Raw genomic sequence first — 19,812 nt, 5'->3', positions numbered from 1 at the left:
CTCACCTGTAACCTTGAGGAGTTTCCGTTTGTACAGTATTAGTATGACCACCGCTACCACCAATAATGCTGAACCCACCACTGTACCAACAATTATACCTGTAAAAGAAGAGACAAACAGACAAAGAATAAAGCTCCATTGTCCTCTGGATTTGTGCATACAGCGATATCAGTCCATCTTTTGTTTTCCCTCCAGGTTTCATATACAGCCACTACTATTTTAACAACCACTGATGGAAGAAGTATAAGGTAAAAGATGAGGATGTGTCAGAGTGTGTTTGTCCAGTAGAAATCTTTGTATGTGGAACATGTGTACCCCAGGTATTTGTTAACACACACCTATGTTTGGAGATTCATCATCATGCTCTGTAGTTGTTGGCATCCCTGCTGTTGTAGAGGGTGGATGTTCAGGGTCTCCCATCCCAGTTCCATCTGTGTGAGGGTAAACATTGAGATAATCTGAGATGGTTGGCTCCTTTGTAAAAATCAGAATCAGAATCTGAAAAGACTTTATTGCCAAGCATGTTTGTACATACAAGGAATTTGCTTTGGTGTTGTTGCAAAATAAAATAGAATAGAAGCCCTCCACGGTTTCTTATCCAGACATTATTATTTTTTTAGCCACTGGTGAAAAAATATGAGATCCTAAATTAAAAGTAGTAGTAAATAAATATGAAAACACTCCTTTATCAGCAGAGCTCCTGAATTCAAACCATCATTTAAGTGAAGTTAAGTACTGGCATCAAAATGTACATGGAAGCATTTCAGCATCTCCTCAACCCTAGGCCTCATTCTCACATTTCCTGATGAAAAAATGACTCAAAATAAATTGAGTATCTCAGCAGCTACAGAGTTTATTTGTGTAATCTTTAAATGATCCTAGTTTAGTGCAGAGGTGAATCACTAAAAAGGGTCAGAGTAAATGAAGATAGAACCGTCACCAGCACTAAGACTGATGCTGATGAAGTGAAGGGTGGGTATGCTGTATGTGTTGGTTGCCACATGGTTGGTATGTCCTTACACCGTGTCTAAAGGGTGCTCTCTTGTTCTTCAGGCTACAGTTGTAGTCCTATGCTATTTTCAGTTGGCAAGTTTCTCCAATGGGGATTCTATGTATTTATATTGTGAAATGATTCATATACCTTACATACATAAAGTTTTAAGATAAACAAATAATGAGTCAAAGTATTATCAACATTTGCTGCATACTGAATATGTATAATACTCTACCTGTGTTCTACAGTAGTGCATCAGAGTACTCACCTACAACAAGTTGTATTTTGGTGTATTCTTCTTGCTGCGTTGTTCTGCCAGAGTGACACCAGTACGTTCCAGAGTCAGCTCTACTCAGCTCAGAGATGTGCACATTGAATGACTTTATTCTTTTATTATCCCTGATATGGAACCTGCCTTTAGTTACATCTTTCTCTTTTTCAGTTGTATTTATTAAATCAACACATTTAAAAGGATTCTCCCCCTTGCACAGAAATTTTTCATGGTTCTCAAGGGCGTCAGGATAACTACAAGTAATTGTTGTTGTTGAGGTGACATGAACAGTTTGCATTGGTGTAAAGTCATCCCAGCCTGAAAGAAGAAAAACTGAGTCATGTTGAACATGTTTTCATGTATGTAGGCTTGTCTTATTTTTACTGAATCAGATCAACACTCACCCAAAACCTGCAGATGGATCTCAGTTAAACAGGAAGAAGAATCCTCATCAATTCTTTTCAAAGTACACCGGTATTTCCCAGCATCCTCCAGCATCAGTGTGGAAATGTTCACAGTGTAGACTCTTCTCTGTCTATCAAACTTTAAAGAAAACCGGTCTCGTATTGTGTGCTCTAATTTCAGCGTTGATATCAGCTCTGTGCAATTAAAATCTCTATCTGCTCTGCAGAAGCTTTTCATGGTGCCTTCTTCTTCGCTTTGATATTTACAGCTGATGGTGACAGAACCTCCTAGACGTGCGACCTGGTTCTCTGGTGGGTTGGTACCTGCCAGAGAGTTGAAGAGCATGGACTGTGGATTATTTGTTTTTACTTTAAGGAAGAATTGGCAGAGGTTTAAATAAATCCACTCGCCCCACAATGAAAACGTTCAGCTGAACCCTGTCCACACTGCACAGTTGTTTGTATCAGAGTAGGTAAAATCCAGCATTCAAAGCCTTCACTATTAATCTGCTTCATCAGAATTGTTTGGGTGTGGCTTGAACATTTTTTAAGTTAGAAAATTCAATGTGATTTTTGGGAACATTAACTGATTTATTGTGTAATTTGTTATGAAGCTACATTTAGCCATGTTGCATCCCGTACGGCTCCATGGTTAAATCAACAGAGCAATGAGTGACTAAAGCAGTGAGATGGAGTAAAAGTACATCTATCTCTGAAGTGTTCTAGAGCGGAACGATAAAGCAGTAGCCAGAAAACAACGGAAATACTCAAAGAACTTCCTGAAAATTTAAGTACGCTAGTTAGATGCTTTATTTCAATTTTAAGCCATGTGAGAGTCATTCTAGAATTAGAAAAGTATTTTACGTGATGTTTTGCATCTTCATGTACTTACAGACAATGCTCTGACTTCCTCCTGTATTTCCCATCACAGTCAATAAACTTACACAAGCTGTTACAAAAAGTACAAGAAAGAGTCAAAATACATTTATATAATTTGATATAATATAATATACTAGTAGAAGAATAATATTACCAGCCAGTATGTAGAAAATGACTTTTGATGATGTCCTCATTGTCTCGGTCAGAAACTTTCATCCAAAATACTAAGTTGTAAGTACTAATAAGTTGTGATGACCTGCTCTGACATCTGTCCTCTACTCTGATCTCTCTGTTTTATCTCTCTCTGAGCAAATGAAACTGCAGGAGCTTTTTTGTTCAGCTTCACTACACACTGACATGCTGGTATAAAAACAGTATGTGCAGAGGCAGAAAGAGAGAAGTGACCAAAGATTAAGAGTCTGGGTGTGTAAACATTGTTCACACTGTTTGTCACATTAGAACAGCAGCACTTGTAGTGTAAGTTTTAAAGATCATCCAAACACTGCAAGTGTCACTTTAATAGATTATTTATTTAGAAACTGAAGAAGATAAGTCACACTGAGGCTGAATAGTACGTCACATGGTGAACGTCTGTTCCGATTCTTCCAGTTGTGTTGAAAGGAAATATAAACTCACTCATAATCATGCACACGACACACACTGGAGCCTTGATACCTTAGTATCTTTAAATGTGCCTACTGACATGACCACTGAAAATATTACATTAGAAAATCTTGCTATAACAGTACAGTGAGTAGTACATAGCCTTTAAGAATATTTATATTGTAGAGTGACAAACACACAGCTTCAAAGCTAAAGGGTCTCCACACTTAAAGTGTTCTTCTGCTTTTTTAATTCATTTCCTCAGGTAGACTGCTCTCAGTTTATTTCATGAGATGCTGTTTTGAAGCATATTCTTCTTATGTCGAGCGCTTTTCCTTTCAGTTGAGTTTTACTTATAAAGTGTCAATAACAATCAAGCCCCCAGAGCCAGAAAACCCCAGAGCAAGCACCAAATAAAGGAGACATGTTGTGTACAAATGAGAACACATGATTCATGGGAGATTTATAATGTTTCCATCTGAAGTTCTCAAAGTCATTTTGTTTGTTCCTTTTTTTTCTTTTTTGGAAATTTGTAGTTTATGTGCGTCTCTAATCAATCACCCTGTAGCATGTACAACTTTAAGCTAATCAGACATTAAGTTACTGACATACAAAGTCACAACGGGGGGAAGGAAAACTGAATTTATTTTAAAACAGACTTTTATTACAATCTTCCCATCATTTTGTTTTTTTTCCAACCACATTTATTTCATTATATTTAACAGAAATCAATTTATTTTCTGAATTATTTCCATTTACCACCATGACTTCTTGTTGCACTTTGATTCAAGTGAACTCAGACTTCGAGCCCGTATTGCAGATGTACACAGTTTGTGATTTTCACATTCAAATAAACAGCTTCACTCTAGAGGCTTTATATTGGACAGAAGGATAAATGAGAGTTTGAATATGCTACATGCGTACAGAGGCATAGAGGGAAAGATAAAAGATATTAGTGGCAGATCATGACAATGTCCACAAGAGGGAGATCAAAACAAAATATTCATCCATTCATTCATTCATTCATCATCTGTAACCGCTTGTCCTGGACAGGTCTCCAGTCTATCACAGGGCTAACACAGAGAGACAGACAACCATTCACACTCACACCTACGGCCAATTTAGAATCACCAGTGATCCTAATGAACACGTGTTTGTCTGTCTTGCTGTGAGGCATCAGTGCTGACCAACACACCACTGTGATGACCCCCAAACAAGATAGAGAAGAAGAATATGTCAGGAACATAATTTATAAACAGGTCATCATACACTCAATTGCCAAAGCATTAGCTCCCCAGGTGAAACCAAGTGCATTGTCATACCATGTTATTGCTCTAAACCTCTCTTTATGACTATTATGATGTCTAATTTATGTAGAGACAGTGTCAGAAAGGTATGTTCTCTCTGTGTCTGTGTGGGTTCTCTCCAGGTACTCTGGCTTCCTCCCACCATCCAAAGACATGCTGGTTAGGTTAATTTGTGATTCTAAATTGGCCGTAGGTGTGAATGTGTGTGTGAATGGTTGTCTGTCTCTCTGTGTTAGCCCTGCGATAGACTGGAGACCTGTCCAGGGTGTACCCCGCCTCTCGCCCGATGACAGCTGGGATGGGCTCCAGCAGACCCCGCGACCCTTAACAGGTATAAGCGGTTACAGAAGATGAATAAATGAATGAATGAATGAAAGCTCAGAGAATGACTGACTACAGCTAGATGTAACTATCAAATTCCATATGTGTGAACTATGTTATTGCCATAGTAGATGTTAACTAGCAGGTGAGTAACTAAAAGTCTGACTGAAAGCTGCTGAACATTTCTCTGTCTATTTCTGATTGTATTTCTGTAGAGTACACACATTACACAGTAAATATATAGTCAGTGACTGACTTCATTATCGTTCCACCCGTGGTGTGACAGTGGAATAAAGAGCTGCTTCTGGAGGACGAGTGTCACCCTGATCTCCACTGATAACGGCTGAGGAGCTGCTTGTACTTGTGTTAGGAAGTGTCTTTCCATCATTCTGGAAGCTGATGCTGGCATAGTGGAGCAGGTCTGGAGGAGGGTTGACAGTGGCGTAGACAGTTGGAAGTGAAGTCACTTGCTGGTTCTGCAACTGTATCTCTTCATAATCGTGATCTCCATTATTTCCCTGAGGAGAAGAAAGAGAGAGATGTAGTAGTGGATCAGCGTACTCACCTATAGAAAGTTGTATCATTATGCAAAGTAATGCAAAGTAAACACACACACGTACCTCTGTGTTTTGTCCAGTATCCGTCCTCTGCTCTGATGATTCGCCTGCAGCGCAGCACGCTAAGAAAAAGAGCATTTGAATGAATGTAAACAAGATTTTCCACTTTGATGATTTTCACAAATATAGAAAAGTCCTCATAAAAACATAAATACATCTAACAATTGTGCATGTCTGACAAGTTGCAAGTTTCCCTACTGTGCTATGAATAAATGGTTATCTTATCTTATCTTATCTTATCTTATCTTATCTTATGAAAGCCTTTTTTGACTCTGTCCCTCACCTGTAACCTTGAGGAGTTTCCGTTTGTACAGTATTAGTATGACCACCGCTACCACCAATAATGCTGAACCCACCACTGTACCAACAATTATACCTGTAAAAGAAGAGACAAACAGACAAAGAATAAAGCTCCATTGTCCTCTGGATTTGTGCATAAAGGCGATACCAGTCCATCTTTTGTTTTCCCTCCAGGTTTCATATACAGCCACTACTATTTTAACAACCACTGATGGAAGAAGTATAAGGTAAAAGATGAGGATGTGTCAGAGTGTGTTTGTCCAGTAGAAATCTTTGTATGTGGAACATGTGTACCCCAGGTATTTGTTAACACACACCTATGTTTGGAGATTCATCATCATGCTCTGTAGTTGTTGGCATCCCTGCTGTTGTAGAGGGTGGATGTTCAGGGTCTCCCATCCCAGTTCCATCTGTGTGAGGGTAAACATTGAGATAATCTGAGATGGTTGGCTCCTTTGTAAAAATCAGAATCAGAATCTGAAAAGACTTTATTGCCAAGCATGTTTGTACATACAAGGAATTTGCTTTGGTGTTGTTGCAAAATAAAATAGAATAGAAGCCCTCCACGGTTTCTTATCCAGACATTATTATTTTTTTAGCCACTGGTGAAAAAATATGAGATCCTAAATTAAAAGTAGTAGTAAATAAATATGAAAACACTCCTTTATCAGCAGAGCTCCTGAATTCAAACCATCATTTAAGTGAAGTTAAGTACTGGCATCAAAATGTACATGGAAGCATTTCAGCATCTCCTCAACCCTAGGCCTCATTCTCACATTTCCTGATGAAAAAATGACTCAAAATAAATTGAGTATCTCAGCAGCTACAGAGTTTATTTGTGTAATCTTTAAATGATCCTAGTTTAGTGCAGAGGTGAATCACTAAAAAGGGTCAGAGTAAATGAAGATAGAACCGTCACCAGCACTAAGACTGATGCTGATGAAGTGAAGGGTGGGTATGCTGCATGTGTTGGTTGCCACATGGTTGGTATGTCCTTACACCGTGTCTAAAGGGTGCTCTCTTGTTCTTCAGGCTACAGTTGTAGTCCTATGCTATTTTCAGTTGGCAAGTTTCTCCAATGGGGATTCTATGTATTTATATTGTGAATCCATTTAAAAGGATTCTACCCCCTTCCACATAAAATTTTCATGGTTCTCAAGGGCGTCAGGATAACTACAAGTAATTGTTGCTGTCTGTGAGGTGACACAAGGAGTTTGCATTGGTGTAAAGTCATCCCAGCATGAAAAAAGAAGAACTGAGTCATGTTGAACATGTTTTCACATATATAAACTTGTCTAATTTTTACTGAATCAGATCAACACTCACTCAAAACCTGCAGATGGATCTCAGTTAAACAGGAAGAAGAATTCTCATCAATTCTTTTCAAAGCACACCAGTATTTCCCAGCATCCTCCAGCGTCAGTGTGGAAATGTTCACAGTGTAGACTCTTCTCTGTCTATCAAACTTTAGAGAAAACCGGTCTCGTATTGTGTGCTCTAATTTCAGCGCTGATATCAGCTCTGTGCAATTAAAATCTCTATCTGCTCTGCAGAAGCTTTTCATGGTGCCTTCTTCTTCGCTTTGATATTTACAGCTGATGGTGACAGAACCTCCTAGACGTGCAGTCTGGTTCTCTGGTGGGTTGGTACCTGCCAGAGAATTGAAGAGCATGGACTGTGGATTATTTGTTTTTACAATGAGGACGCATTAGCAGAGGTTTATATATAACCACTAGCCCCACAATGAAAAAGCTCAGCTGAACCCTGTCCACACTCCAAATCCAGCATTCAAAGCCTTCACTATTAATCTGCTCCATCAGAATTGTTTGGGTATGGGTTGAACATTTTTTAAGTTAGAAAATTCAGTGTGATTTTTGGGAACATTTACTGATTTGTTATGAAGCTACCTTTAGCCATGTTGCATCCCGTACGGCTCCATGGTTAAATCAACAGAGCAATGAGTGACTAAACCAGTGAGATGGAGTAAAAGTACATCTATCTCTGAAGTGTTCTAGAGCGGAACGATAAAGCAGTAGCCAGAAAACAACGGAAATACTCAAAGAACTTCCTGAAAATGTAAGTACGCTAGTTAGATGCTTTATTTCAATTTTAACCCATATGAGAGTAATTCTAGAATTAGAAAAGTATTCTACGTGATGTTTTGCATCTTCATGTACTTACAGATAATGCTCTGACTTCCTCCTGTATTTCCCATCACAGTCAATAAACTTACACAAGCTGTTACAAAAAGTACAAGAAAGCGTCAAGATACATTTATATAATTTGATATAATATAATATATATAATTCATCTTATAGCCAAGTGTCTATATGATGTAAATAACACCTTCGCTACTAGTAGAAGAATAATATTACCAGCCAGTATGTAGAAAATGACTTTTGATGATGTCCTCATGGTCTCGGTCAGAAACTTTCGTCCAAAAACAATAAATACTAATAAGTTGTGATGACCTGCTCTGACATCTGTCCTCTACTCTGATCTCTCTGTTTTATCTCTCTCTGAGCAAATGAAACTGCAGGAGCTTTTTCTTTCAACCTCGCTAAACACTGACATGCTGGTATAAAAACAGTATGTGCAGAGGCAGAAAGAGAGAAGTGACCGAAAGATGAAGCGTGTGGGTGTGACAAACATTGTTCACACTGTTTGTCACGCTAGAACAGCAGCACTTGTAGTGTATGGCACAAATTTTAAAGATCATCCAAAAACTACAAGTGTCACTGGAGTACATGGGTTTGGTTACATTACTACCAAATAGAAGTCTCCATATGTCAGAGATGTTGTTGGCAGTAGGTGGCGCTGTTCTTGTTAGTAATTACATTCAGAGCAGTAGAAGCATGTTTACATATAAGGAAATTTAAATTTTTAAGGCTGTGTTGAATCTGCTAGCAGTACGTCCTGTATATAGATCAACTGTCACTGCATCAGTCTGACACTGAAGAACTTATACTGTACTATGAGTCACAGGTGAGTTCTGGAGCTATAAGAAGTGTAAGGAGATTTGTGTATTTTAATAGATTATTTATTTAGACACTGAAGAAGATAAGTCACTCTGAGGCTGAATAGTATCATACGTCACATGGTGAGCGTCTGTTCCGATTCTTCCAGTTGTTTTGAAAGGAAATCTAAACTCACTCATAATCATGCACACGACACACACTGGAGCCTTGATACCTTAGTATCTTTAAATGTGCCTACTGACATGACCACTGAAAATATTACATTAGAAAATCTTGCTATAACAGTACAGTGAGTAGTACATAGCCTTTAAGAATATTTATATTGCAGAGTGACAAACACACAGCTTCAAAGCTAAAGGGTCTCCACCCTTAAAGTGTTCTTCTGCTTCTTTAATTCATTTCCTCAGGTAGACTGCTCTCAGTTTATTTCATGAGATGCTGTTTTGACGCATATTCTTCTTATGTCAAGTGCTTTTCCTTTCAACTGAGTTTTACTTATAAAGTGTCAATAACAATCAAGCCCCCAGAGCCAGAAAACCCCAGAGCAAGCACCAAATAAAGGAGACATGCTGCGTACAAATGAGAGTACATGATTTAGGGGAGATTTATAATGTTTCCAGCTGAAGTTCTCAAAGTCATTTTGTTTGTTCCTTTTTTTCTTTTTCGCAAAATTGTACTTTATGTGCGTCTCTAATCAATCACCCTGTAGCATGTAAAACTTTAAGCTAATCAGACATTAAGTTACTGACATACAAAGTCACAACGGGGGGAAGGAAAACTGAATTTATTTTAAAACAGACTTTTATTACAATCTTCCCATTGTTATGGGTTTATCCACCACATTTATTTCATTATATTTAACAGAAATCAATTTGTTTTCTGAACTATTTCCATTTACCACCTTGACTTTTTGTTGCACTTTGATTCAAGTGAACTCAGACTTCGAGCCTGTATTGCAGAATGTACACAGTTTTTTTTTTTCACATTCAAATAAACAGCTTCACTCTAGAGGCTTTATATTGGACAGAAGTATTAATAGGAAATGAGAGTTTAAATATGGTACATGTTTACAGAGGCATAGAGGGAAAGATATTAGTGACAGACTGTCCACAAGAGGGAGATCAAAACAAGATATTCATTCATTTTCTATAACTGCTTGTCCTGCAATGGGGGGCTAGAGCCTATCCCAGCTGTAACTCGGCAAGAGGCGGGGTACACCCTTGACAGGTCTCCAGTCTATCACAGAGCTAACACAGAGAGACAGACAACCATTCACACTCACACCTACGGCCAATTTAGAATCACCAATGAACCTAACCAGCATGTCTTTGTCTGTCTTGCTGTGAGGCATCAGTGCTAACCACCACACCACTGTGACGACCCCCAAACAAGATAGAGAAGAAGAATATATCATTAACATAATTTATAAACAGGTCATCATACACTCAATTGCCAAAACATTAGCTCCTCAGGTGAAACCAAGTGCATTCTCATACCATGTTATTGCTCTAAACCTCTCTTTATGACTCTTATAATGTTTAATTTACATAGAGTCGGTGTCAATAAGGAGGTAATTGAACTATACAGGTAAGAACATTTTAGAGGATGTAGTTTGTGGTGCTGTTTAAACAGGCTGAATTAAACTCTAAAGTGTTTTTGTTATTTAGCCTAGGACACTGACTAGGGTTAGGGTTGTCAAAATAAAAGAAACACGTGTCAGTTCAATACAATTGACTCGTACTACAAACCACAGCCTAAAGAACAGATTTAGTGTTGTATTTGAGTGTATTTTTACTAGTATAGCTAACGTTTTGGCATGAGAGAGTATGTGAGCTTCAGTAAAACATGCCACTGTCAGCTGATGTCATAAAACGGAATAATCTTTATTAGACTGTCTTGTAGTTACACTACAAATATAATGTATTTGTTCACAGGAAAGATCAAAGAATGACTGACTATAGCCAGATGTCATATTCCATATCCATATGTGTGAGCCATGTTATTGCCATAGATGTTGACGAGCAGATGAAGAAACTCAAAGTCTGACTAAACTACATGATCAGCTGAAAGCTGCTGAACATTTCTCTGTCTATTTCTGATTATATTTGTGTAGAGGAAACACTGAAATCCCTCGTTACACTGTAAATATACACTCAGTGACTGACTTCATTATTGTTCCACCCGTGGTGTGACAGTGGAATAAAGAGTTGCCTCTGCTGCTTCTGGAGGACGAGTGGCACCCTGATCTCCACTGATGACGGTCGGGAGTGTGTTTCCATCATTCTGGAAATTGACGCTGGCGTAGTGGAGCAGGTCTGGAGGAGGGGGTGACAGTGGCGTAGACAGTTGGAAGTGAAGTCACTTGCTGGTTCTGCAACTGTATCTCTTCATAATGGTGATCTCCATTATTTCCCTGAGGGGAAGAAGGAGAGAGATGTGACAGGTTCAGCTGTTGTACTCTTTATGCAAAGTAAACACACACACGTACCTCTGTGTTTTGTCCAGTATCCGTCCTCTGCTCTGATGATTCGCCTGCAGCGCAGCACGCTAAGACAAAGAGCATTTGAATGAATGTAAACAGGATTTTCCACTTTGATGATTTTCACAAATATAGAAAAGTCCTCATAAAAACATAAATACATCTAAAAAATTGTGCATGTCTGACAAGTTGTAAGTTTCCCCACTGTGGAATGAATAAATGCTTATCTTATCTTATCTTATCTTATCTTATGAAAGCCTTTTTTGACTCTGTCCCTCACCTGTAACCTTGAGGAGTTTCCGTTTGTACAGTATTAGTATGACCACCGCTACCACCAATAATGCTGAACCCACCACTATACCAACAGTCATACCTGTAAAAGAAGAGACAAACAGACAAAGAATAAAGCTCCATTGTCCTCTGAATTTGTTCATAAAGATGAGGATGTGTCAGAGTCTTTGTATGTTTTTTTTTAACACACACCTATAGGAGGACCTGACGAACGGTCATTACTTCTGGTTTTAAAGTGTGAAGTGCCACCTGTGTGAGGGTGGAAAGCCAGAGAGTAAGAGAGGAAAAGAAAATGTGACATTACTGCATCCAAGATGACTCACACAAGGTTGTTTTTAATGAAAGAAGCTTGGTTCAGTCCATCTTTTGTTTTCCCTCCAGGTTTCATATACAGCCACTACTATTTTAACAACCACTGATGGAAGAAGTATAAGGTAAAAGATGAGGATGTGTCAGAGTGTGTTTGTCCAGTAGAAATCTTTGTATGTGGGACATGTGTACCCCAGCTATCTGTTAACACACACCTTCGCCTGAAGATTCATCGTCATCCTCTTTAGTTGCTGGCAACGTTGATCTTCTGGAAGGAGAGACTCCCATCCTGGTTCCACCTGTGTGAGGGTAAAAATTGAGAGAATCTGAGATGGTTGCCCCCCCCCCGCAGGGTTTCATATCCAGACATTATTATTTTTTTAGCCATTGGTGAAAAAATATGAGATCCTAAATTAAAAGTAGTAGTATGTAAATATGAAAACACTCCTTTATCAGCAGAGCTCCTGAATTCAAACCATCATTTAAGTGAAGTTAAGTACTGGCATCAAAATGTACATGGAAGCATTTCAGCACCTCCTCAACCCTAGGCCTCATTCTCACATTTCCTGATGAAAAAATGACTCAAAATAAATTGAGTATCTCAGCAGCTACAGAGTTTATTTGTATAATCTTTAAATGATCAAAATTTACCGCAGAGGTGAATCACTAAAAAGGGTCAGAGTAAGTGAAGACAGAACCATCACCAGCACTAAGACTGAGGCTGATAAAGTGAAGAATCAGCTAAATTCGTCAAAGCGTCATGTTGGGTGGGTATGCTGCATGTGTTGGTTGCCACTGTTGCTACTGTTGTAGACCTATGCTATTTTGAGCCGGCATGTTTCTGCAATGGGGATTCCATGTATTTATACTGTGAAATGATTCAAATACCTTACATACATAAGGTTGCATGTATGTATGTAGTTGCATGTATGTATGTTGTATGTAGTTTTAAGATACAAATAATATGAAATAAAACTTTATTACTGGGTAGGAAACAACAATGTGTAAAGTAACATTTATTCAAAAACAGTGGTGCAGACTTGAATCAAAGTATTATTAACATTTGCTGCATACTGAATATGTATAATACTCTACCTGTGTTCTACAGTAGTGCATCAGAGTACTCACCTACAGAAAGTTGTATTTTGGTGTATTCTTCTTGCTGCGTTGTTCTGCCAGAGTGACACCAGTACGTTCCAGAGTCAGCTCTACTCAGCTCAGAGATGTGCACATTGAAGGACTTTATTCTTTTATTATCCCTGATATGGAACCTGCCTTTAGTTACATCTCTCTCTTGTTCAGTTGTGTTTATTAAATCAACACAGTTAAAAGGATTCTCCCCCTTGCACAGAAATTTTTCATGGTTCTCAAGGGCGTCAGGATAACTACAAGTAATTGTTGTTGTTGAGGTGACATGAACAGTTTGCATTGGTGTAAAGTCATCCCAGCCTGAAAGAAGAAAAACTGAGTCATGTTGAACATGTTTTCATGTATGTAGGCTTGTCTTATTTTTACTGAATCAGATCAACACTCACCCAAAACCTGCAGATGGATCTCAGTTAAACATGAAGAAGAATCCTCATCAATTCTTTTCAAAGTACACCGGTATTTCCCAGCATCCTCCAGCATCAGTGTGGAAATGTTCACAGTGTAGACTCTTCTCTGTCTATCAAACTTTAAAGAAAACCTGTCTCGTATTGTGTTCTCTGAATTGTGCGCTGATATCAGCTCTTTGCAATTAAGGTCTCTATCTGCTCTGCAGAACCTTTTCATGGTGCCTTCTTCTTCGCTTTGATATTTGCAGCTCATGGTGACAGAACCCCCAAGACGTGCAGTCTGGTTCTTTGGTGGGTTGGTACCTGCCAGAGAGTTGAAGAGCAAGGACTGTAGATTATTTGTTTTTACTTTAGGGAAACATTAGCAGAGGTCTATCTAAATCCACTAGCCCCACAATGAAAACGTTCAGCTAAACCCTGTCCACACTGTGCTTGGATGAATGTAGAACCTGCTTGACTGTGGAGCATGAGGCACACTGTTTCATGTGATCTAAACCTTAAAAAATTACAAATAAAACAGTCAACAATCAACAATTAAAGTCAACAGCCATCATAAAAAACCTTTTCATTTTTCGAGAGCTTCCTCAGAGCTTCATCTACTGTATCAGAACTGTTTGGGTGTGGCTTGAACACTTTTAAATGGCTAGAAAGTTTTAGTTAAAGTACATTTTTCTCTGAACTGTCCTACAGTGAAACTGTATAACAGCTGTAAAAAAACAATAGAAATAATATAAATATAAGAACTTCCTGAAAATTTAAGCGTGCTAGTTAGCTGCTTATTTCATTTTCAAAAATAATCAAAAATTCTCTGTACAAAAGTATTCTTTGTGATGCTCTGCATCTTCATGTACTTACAGACAGTGTTCTGATCTCCTCCTGTATTTCCCGTCACAGTCAATAAACTTACACAAGCTGTTACAAAAAGTGCAAGAAAAAGTCAAAACATATTTCAAACACCTTCGCTACCCAATATTAATATTAATAATATTACCTGTCATAAAGATGACAATGACTTCTAATGATGTCGTCATTGTCTCGGTCAGAAACTTTCATCCAAAACCAGTTGTCATAACATCTGTCCTCTACTCCGCTCTCTCTATCTTATTCACACCTTCTGGTCCTCTGAGCAAATGAAACTGCATCAGCTTCTCCTTTCTGCCACACAACATGACTTATTTGCATCTTGGTGTCAGAGAAACAGAGACAGAAAGAGAGAAGAGAAAGCAAGATTGAGAGATTGAGAGATTGAGAGATTGAGAGTGAGAGTCGTCCTTCACCTGCTGCATCTAACTATCTTGTCATTTGTTTGAAACAAAATACAGCAGCACTTCGGAGAACAATGTCCACAGTGTCCCACTTATCATTGGATCAAACATAAAGATAAAACCAGCTATTTATACATACATGGGGCATGTATTCTAGTGATCTACCCATGGTGTGGTGTATGCCATCCAGAGAGAAGGAATGGAATATTCAAAACTTGCTTTAATGAAACAATGAACTTGTCATCTTTTTATTAAGACATGAAATAAATGTATGTCTTATCCATTTGACATGATACAAGATCAGCATGACCAACAGAAAAGTAACAGATGAAGGAAGGAATAAGATTAACTTTCTTAACTTACATATCATACTAAAAATGAATGGGTCTTTTAATTTATGATGTCTTACATCATGGAAATCTAGCGGCTGGTCGCTAATATGCCGGTTTTATAAACTGTCTACAATCGGTTAAATCATAACATGTGTGTAATTTTGTGTATTATTAAATAGCATAAAGTTGAAATTCACTTTTGTCAGATTTCTAGTGTTTACGTGTGAGCAAACTGTTACTGTCAAGGGAGTGCTTAATCTGCTCCCAGTACTTCCTGTTTGTGATGTACCCATGCATGTATGGACAACGGTCGCTGAATTACTTACATAACTCTAAAGAAAACTTTCAGGATGATTCACAGACAAGTCCTGGAGCTATAAGGAGTGTAAACAGATTTGTGTATATTGATAGATGGATTACTTATTTGGGCGCTGATGATAGTTCAGCTCAAAGTGACAGGAAATGTAAATTCACACATAATCACACGTACTTGAGATTTGACACTTTAGTTCTTTTATATGTGGCTACTGACATGACCACAGATTTGCATTAAACTCCTATACTCCCAGAGTATGTTAACTGCAGAGTTTTGCTACTCGAAGACACAACTATAATGCTTAGATGTGTTAGTTTGTGTGTGTGTGGTCTTGTTTTGATTAGGTTGTGTGGGGCAGCTTTTCAGTTGTGGTTCAAAGCATTGGTTCGTGTTAGGGTTGGCAGCTAAGGAGTGCATTTTGGCCATGAAACTGAAGATAGAATCACAAGGTTTGTGTGTGGACATCATCATTAATCTAAGATACTTTTCATTTGCCGTTTTGTTGAGGTAGTAATCCCTTGAAGGTAGTCCCAGGCTGGACTGATCCACCTGGATGACATCCATGTTGATGTTGTCAGTGGCGGCCTTAGCTCTTCATTTACATTATTATTAGATTCAATTGGCTTTTCTCAGAATGTAAATGGATCAACTCACAGTTTTAATCACACCTTAGATCTTGTCCTAACATATGGCATAGAAACTGAAGGTTTAACAGTATTTACTCATAACCCTCTTTTGTCTGATAATTTCCTCATAACTTTTGAATTTACAATAATGGATTACACAGGAACTGAAAAGACATTTCATTACAGTAGATGTTTATCTGATGATGCTGTAACTAGATATAAAGAATTAATTCCTTCTTTATTTACCCCAGTGCCATGTGCCAATGTTGTGGACGACAGCAACCACAATTTAACCCCTGCACTAATAGATTATTTTGTCGATGGCACTGCAGCATCGCTTAGTTCAACTCTAAATTTAGTTGCTCCTCTGAAAAAGAAGGTCATAAATCGGAGGAGGCTAGCTCCATGGTATAATTCACAGTTGCGCTGTTTAAAACAGGCAGTCCGAAAGCTAGAAAGAATTTGGCATTCCACTAATTCTGAAGAAGCTCGCATAGCCTGGAAAGATAGTTTAACAACTTATAAAAAAGCTCTCAGTAGTATTAGAACAGCATATTATTCATCATTAATAGAAGAAAACAAGAACAACCCCAGATTTCTTTTCAGCACTGTAGCCAGGCTGACAAAGAGCCACAGCTCTGTTGAGCCATCTATTCCTTTAGCCCTCAGTAGTAATGACTTCATGAGCTTCTTTACTAATAAAATTGTTGGCATTAGAGAAAATATTCAAGGCATCCTTCCAACAGCTGGTAAAGATGTAAGTACAGCGACATTAGAAACTTTTGTAAGACCTTATCGATATCGGGAATCCTTCTCCCCAGTAGATCTTCTTGAGCTCTCTTCAACAATTACAGCATCTAAACCATCAACCTGTCTTTTAGATCCAATCCCAACTAAATTGCTCAAAGAAGTTTTTCCAATAATTAACACCTCCATATTGAACCAGATAAATTTATCTTTATTAACAGGATATGTGCCTCAGTCCTTTAAGATTGCTGTAATTAAGCCCTTACTCAAGAAAGCCACTCTAGATCCAGATGTTTTAGCCAACTATAGACCAATCTCCAACCTTCCTTTTATTTCCAAAATTCTAGAAAAAGTTGTTGCTAATCAGTTGTGTGACCACTTAAACAAAAATGGTCTGTTTGAAGAGTTTCAGTCAGGTTTTAGAGTTCATCATAGTACAGAAACAGCTCTGGTTAAAGTTACCAATGATCTCCTCATGGCTTCAGACAGTGGACTTGTCTCTATACTTGTTCTGCTAGATCTTAGTGCTGCATTTGACACTATTGATCATAATATTTTACTACAGAGACTTGAAAGTGAGGTCAAGATTAAAGGAACTGCATTAGACTGGTTTGAATCCTATCTATCTGACAGATTCCAGTTTGTTCATGTCAATAATGATTCCTCTACTTATACAAAAGTAAGTTATGGAGTTCCTCAGGGTTCTGTGCTAGGACCAATACTCTTCACGTTATACATGTTGCCATTAGGCAAGATTATTAGAAAACATGGCATAAACTTTCATTGCTATGCAGACGACACCCAGCTATATTTATCCATGAAATCAGATGAAACTAATCAGTTGGTTAAACTCCAAGCATGCCTTAAAGACACAAAGGCTTGGATGACCTGTAATTTCCTACTCTTAAACTCAGACAAAACAGAAGTTATTGTATTCGGTCCTAAGCATCTCAGAGATTCATTATCTAATCACATGGTGTCTTTGGATGGCATTACCTTGGCCTCCAGTACTACTGTAAAAAACCTTGGTGTTATATTTGATGAGGATATGTCCTTTAAATGTCACATAAAGCAAGTGACCAGGACTGCCTTCTTTCACCTGCGTAATATCGTCAAAATTAGGAACATCCTGTCTCAGAGTGATGCCGAAAAACTAGTTCATGCATTTGTGTCGTCCAGACTGGATTACTGTAATTTATTACTGTCAGGCTGTACAAATAGCTCTTTAAAAAGCCTCCAGTTGATTCAAAATGCCGCAGCAAGAGCATTGACAGGAATTAGCAAGAGAGATCATATTACTCCAGTTTTAGCTTCTCTTCACTGGCTCCCTTTAAAGTCTAGAATAGAATTTAAAATCCTCCTCCTTACATACAAGGCCCTTAAAGGCCTAGCTCCATCGTATCTTAAAGACCTCATTGTACCATATCATCCCAACAGATCACTTCGGTCTGAAAGTGCAGGCCTACTTGTGGTTCCTAGAATTTCAAAAAGTAGAATGGGAGGCAGAGCTTTCAGCTATCAGGCTCCTCTCCTGTGGAACCAGCTCCCAGTTTGGGTTCGGGAGGCAGACACTCTCTCTATTTTTAAGGTCAGGCTTAAGACTTTCCTTTTTGATCAAGCTTATAGTTAGGGCTGGACTAAACCATCCCTTAGTTATGCTGCTATAGGCCTAGGCTGCTGGGGGACGATGCACCAAACACATGTCCTCCTTCTTTCTTCTCTCTCCTCTCTCGCATCCTCCACTTTCTTTTCTCTGGCACAGAGCTCTTGCCCTCTAATTTCCTATCTACTACTAGTCATGCTATTCTGTGCTATTACTATGTAGAATGTTTACTGCTGTGTGTGCCCCCCCCCCCCCTTCCCCCCTCCCCCCCCCCTCTTCTTGTGAGTATCTCTGGCCTGGAGTGGTGTGTTTCCTGTGGAGCTCTATACTACATCTGTTGTCGTGGTCTCATCAGCCTGCCCAGTCTTCATGGATTCCTGCAGTTATCCACTCCTACCTGAATGAACAATTCTCCAACCTGCCTATGATTCCTCTTACATTTTCAAACTGTCATGTAACATCATCAGTTTGTATCATAAGATTCCACATGTACGCTTTAGTCAGATATGTGTATCTATGACAGATGTATGTTTATCTTGCTGTTCTCTTCTCTTCTCTCTTTGCTGTTCTCTCTTTCTTCTGTCTGTACCCGGCTGGCCTTAGGCAGATGGGTCCCTCCATATGAGCTGGGTTCTGATCGAGGTTTCTTCCTGTTAAAAGGGAGTTTTTCCTTGCCACCGTTGCCTTCAGGCTTGCTCTGGGGGTTTCAGGCCGGGTTTTTGTAAAGCGTCTTGAGACGATTTGTATTGTTATTGACGCTATATAAATAAAATTGAATTGAATTAAGGGTAGCTTACAAAGTAATGTATTTTCCTCAGCCATTTGACGCATTTCTCGTCTTCAGGTCAAGCACTGTTGCATTCACTTGAATTCAGTTTTGTATTGTTGCCATAAATTGTCATTAGATGCTTTAGACAGAGCCTGAAACCCCTAGAGCAAGCACTAAGGTGATAGTGGCAAGGAAAAACTCAGCTCATATGAGGGGACTCTTTTGCCTGAAGCCAAGTGGGGAGAGACAGAAAAAAAGAAGAGGTGAGGCAGCAGAAGCAATATGCATTTATGTATACATCTGGATAATGCACACACACAGGATAGAAACATGAGACAAAAAATAGTACATGATACTTATAGGTGAGGCATGGTACATGGGACATTGGTAATAGAATTAAAAAAATGAATGGAAGCAGCATTCAAAGTATTAGTTTTAGAGCAGCTCAGTAGATATACGGGGTGCTTAGAAAGTTACTTGAATTGCCTCTGATTCATGGTGCACAAAACTGTCTCACCAATTTTCAAGACTCACCTCTAGATGTCTGTGAAGGTTCACAGTCATCTAGGTCATGGATGACTGGTCATGGGTCATGGGCAGCTAATTTAACAAGCACGACAAGCAAGTTTCAGTAGGAGTTTCCTGTTTAAACCGCAACTTTCCACCAGTCCCCTAGAACTGAAGAGGCTACTCGGACGAGTGGTGAAACGTCTTTTCAAAAAAAAACCTCTGCAAGTCCAGTTGCCTTTTTTAAATTTTTTTGGATTCACCACTAGATTGTGTCATTAACCTGCATTTTTTTTAACAGTTTGTCTGTGCCAGGTCTAAGATTTAAATGAGGGGGT

At 38.7% G+C, this 19,812-nt stretch overlaps 1 protein-coding gene and 1 long non-coding RNA gene across 2 annotated transcripts; both read right to left on the bottom strand.

Annotated features, from left to right (window-relative positions):
* Positions 1-9,559: 9,559 nt before the first annotated feature.
* On the bottom strand, positions 9,560-12,094 carry LOC311495262 (uncharacterized protein). The gene is made up of 5 exons (XM_084554657.1): positions 11,969-12,094; positions 11,637-11,693; positions 11,434-11,526; positions 11,163-11,221; positions 9,560-11,087 (listed from the first exon to the last, which is right to left on the bottom strand). The coding sequence occupies exons 1-5, from the start codon at positions 12,039-12,041 to the stop codon at positions 10,953-10,955; spliced, it is 417 nt and encodes a 138-aa protein (XP_084410783.1). The 5' UTR covers positions 12,042-12,094; the 3' UTR covers positions 9,560-10,952.
* A 694-nt stretch (positions 12,095-12,788) lies between these two features.
* Positions 12,789-14,306, bottom strand: LOC311497526. The gene is made up of 3 exons (XR_014699384.1): positions 14,165-14,306; positions 13,289-13,612; positions 12,789-13,202 (listed from the first exon to the last, which is right to left on the bottom strand). It is a non-coding gene; the product is annotated as an uncharacterized lncRNA (long non-coding RNA).
* Between the last annotated feature and the right edge of the window lie 5,506 nt (positions 14,307-19,812).

This window comes from Chelon labrosus, assembly GCF_963514085.1.
Source record: "Chelon labrosus genome assembly, chromosome: 2".
Classification (NCBI taxonomy): Eukaryota; Metazoa; Chordata; class Actinopteri; order Mugiliformes; family Mugilidae; genus Chelon; species Chelon labrosus.
This window is presented reverse-complemented; position numbering and strand designations above follow the sequence as displayed.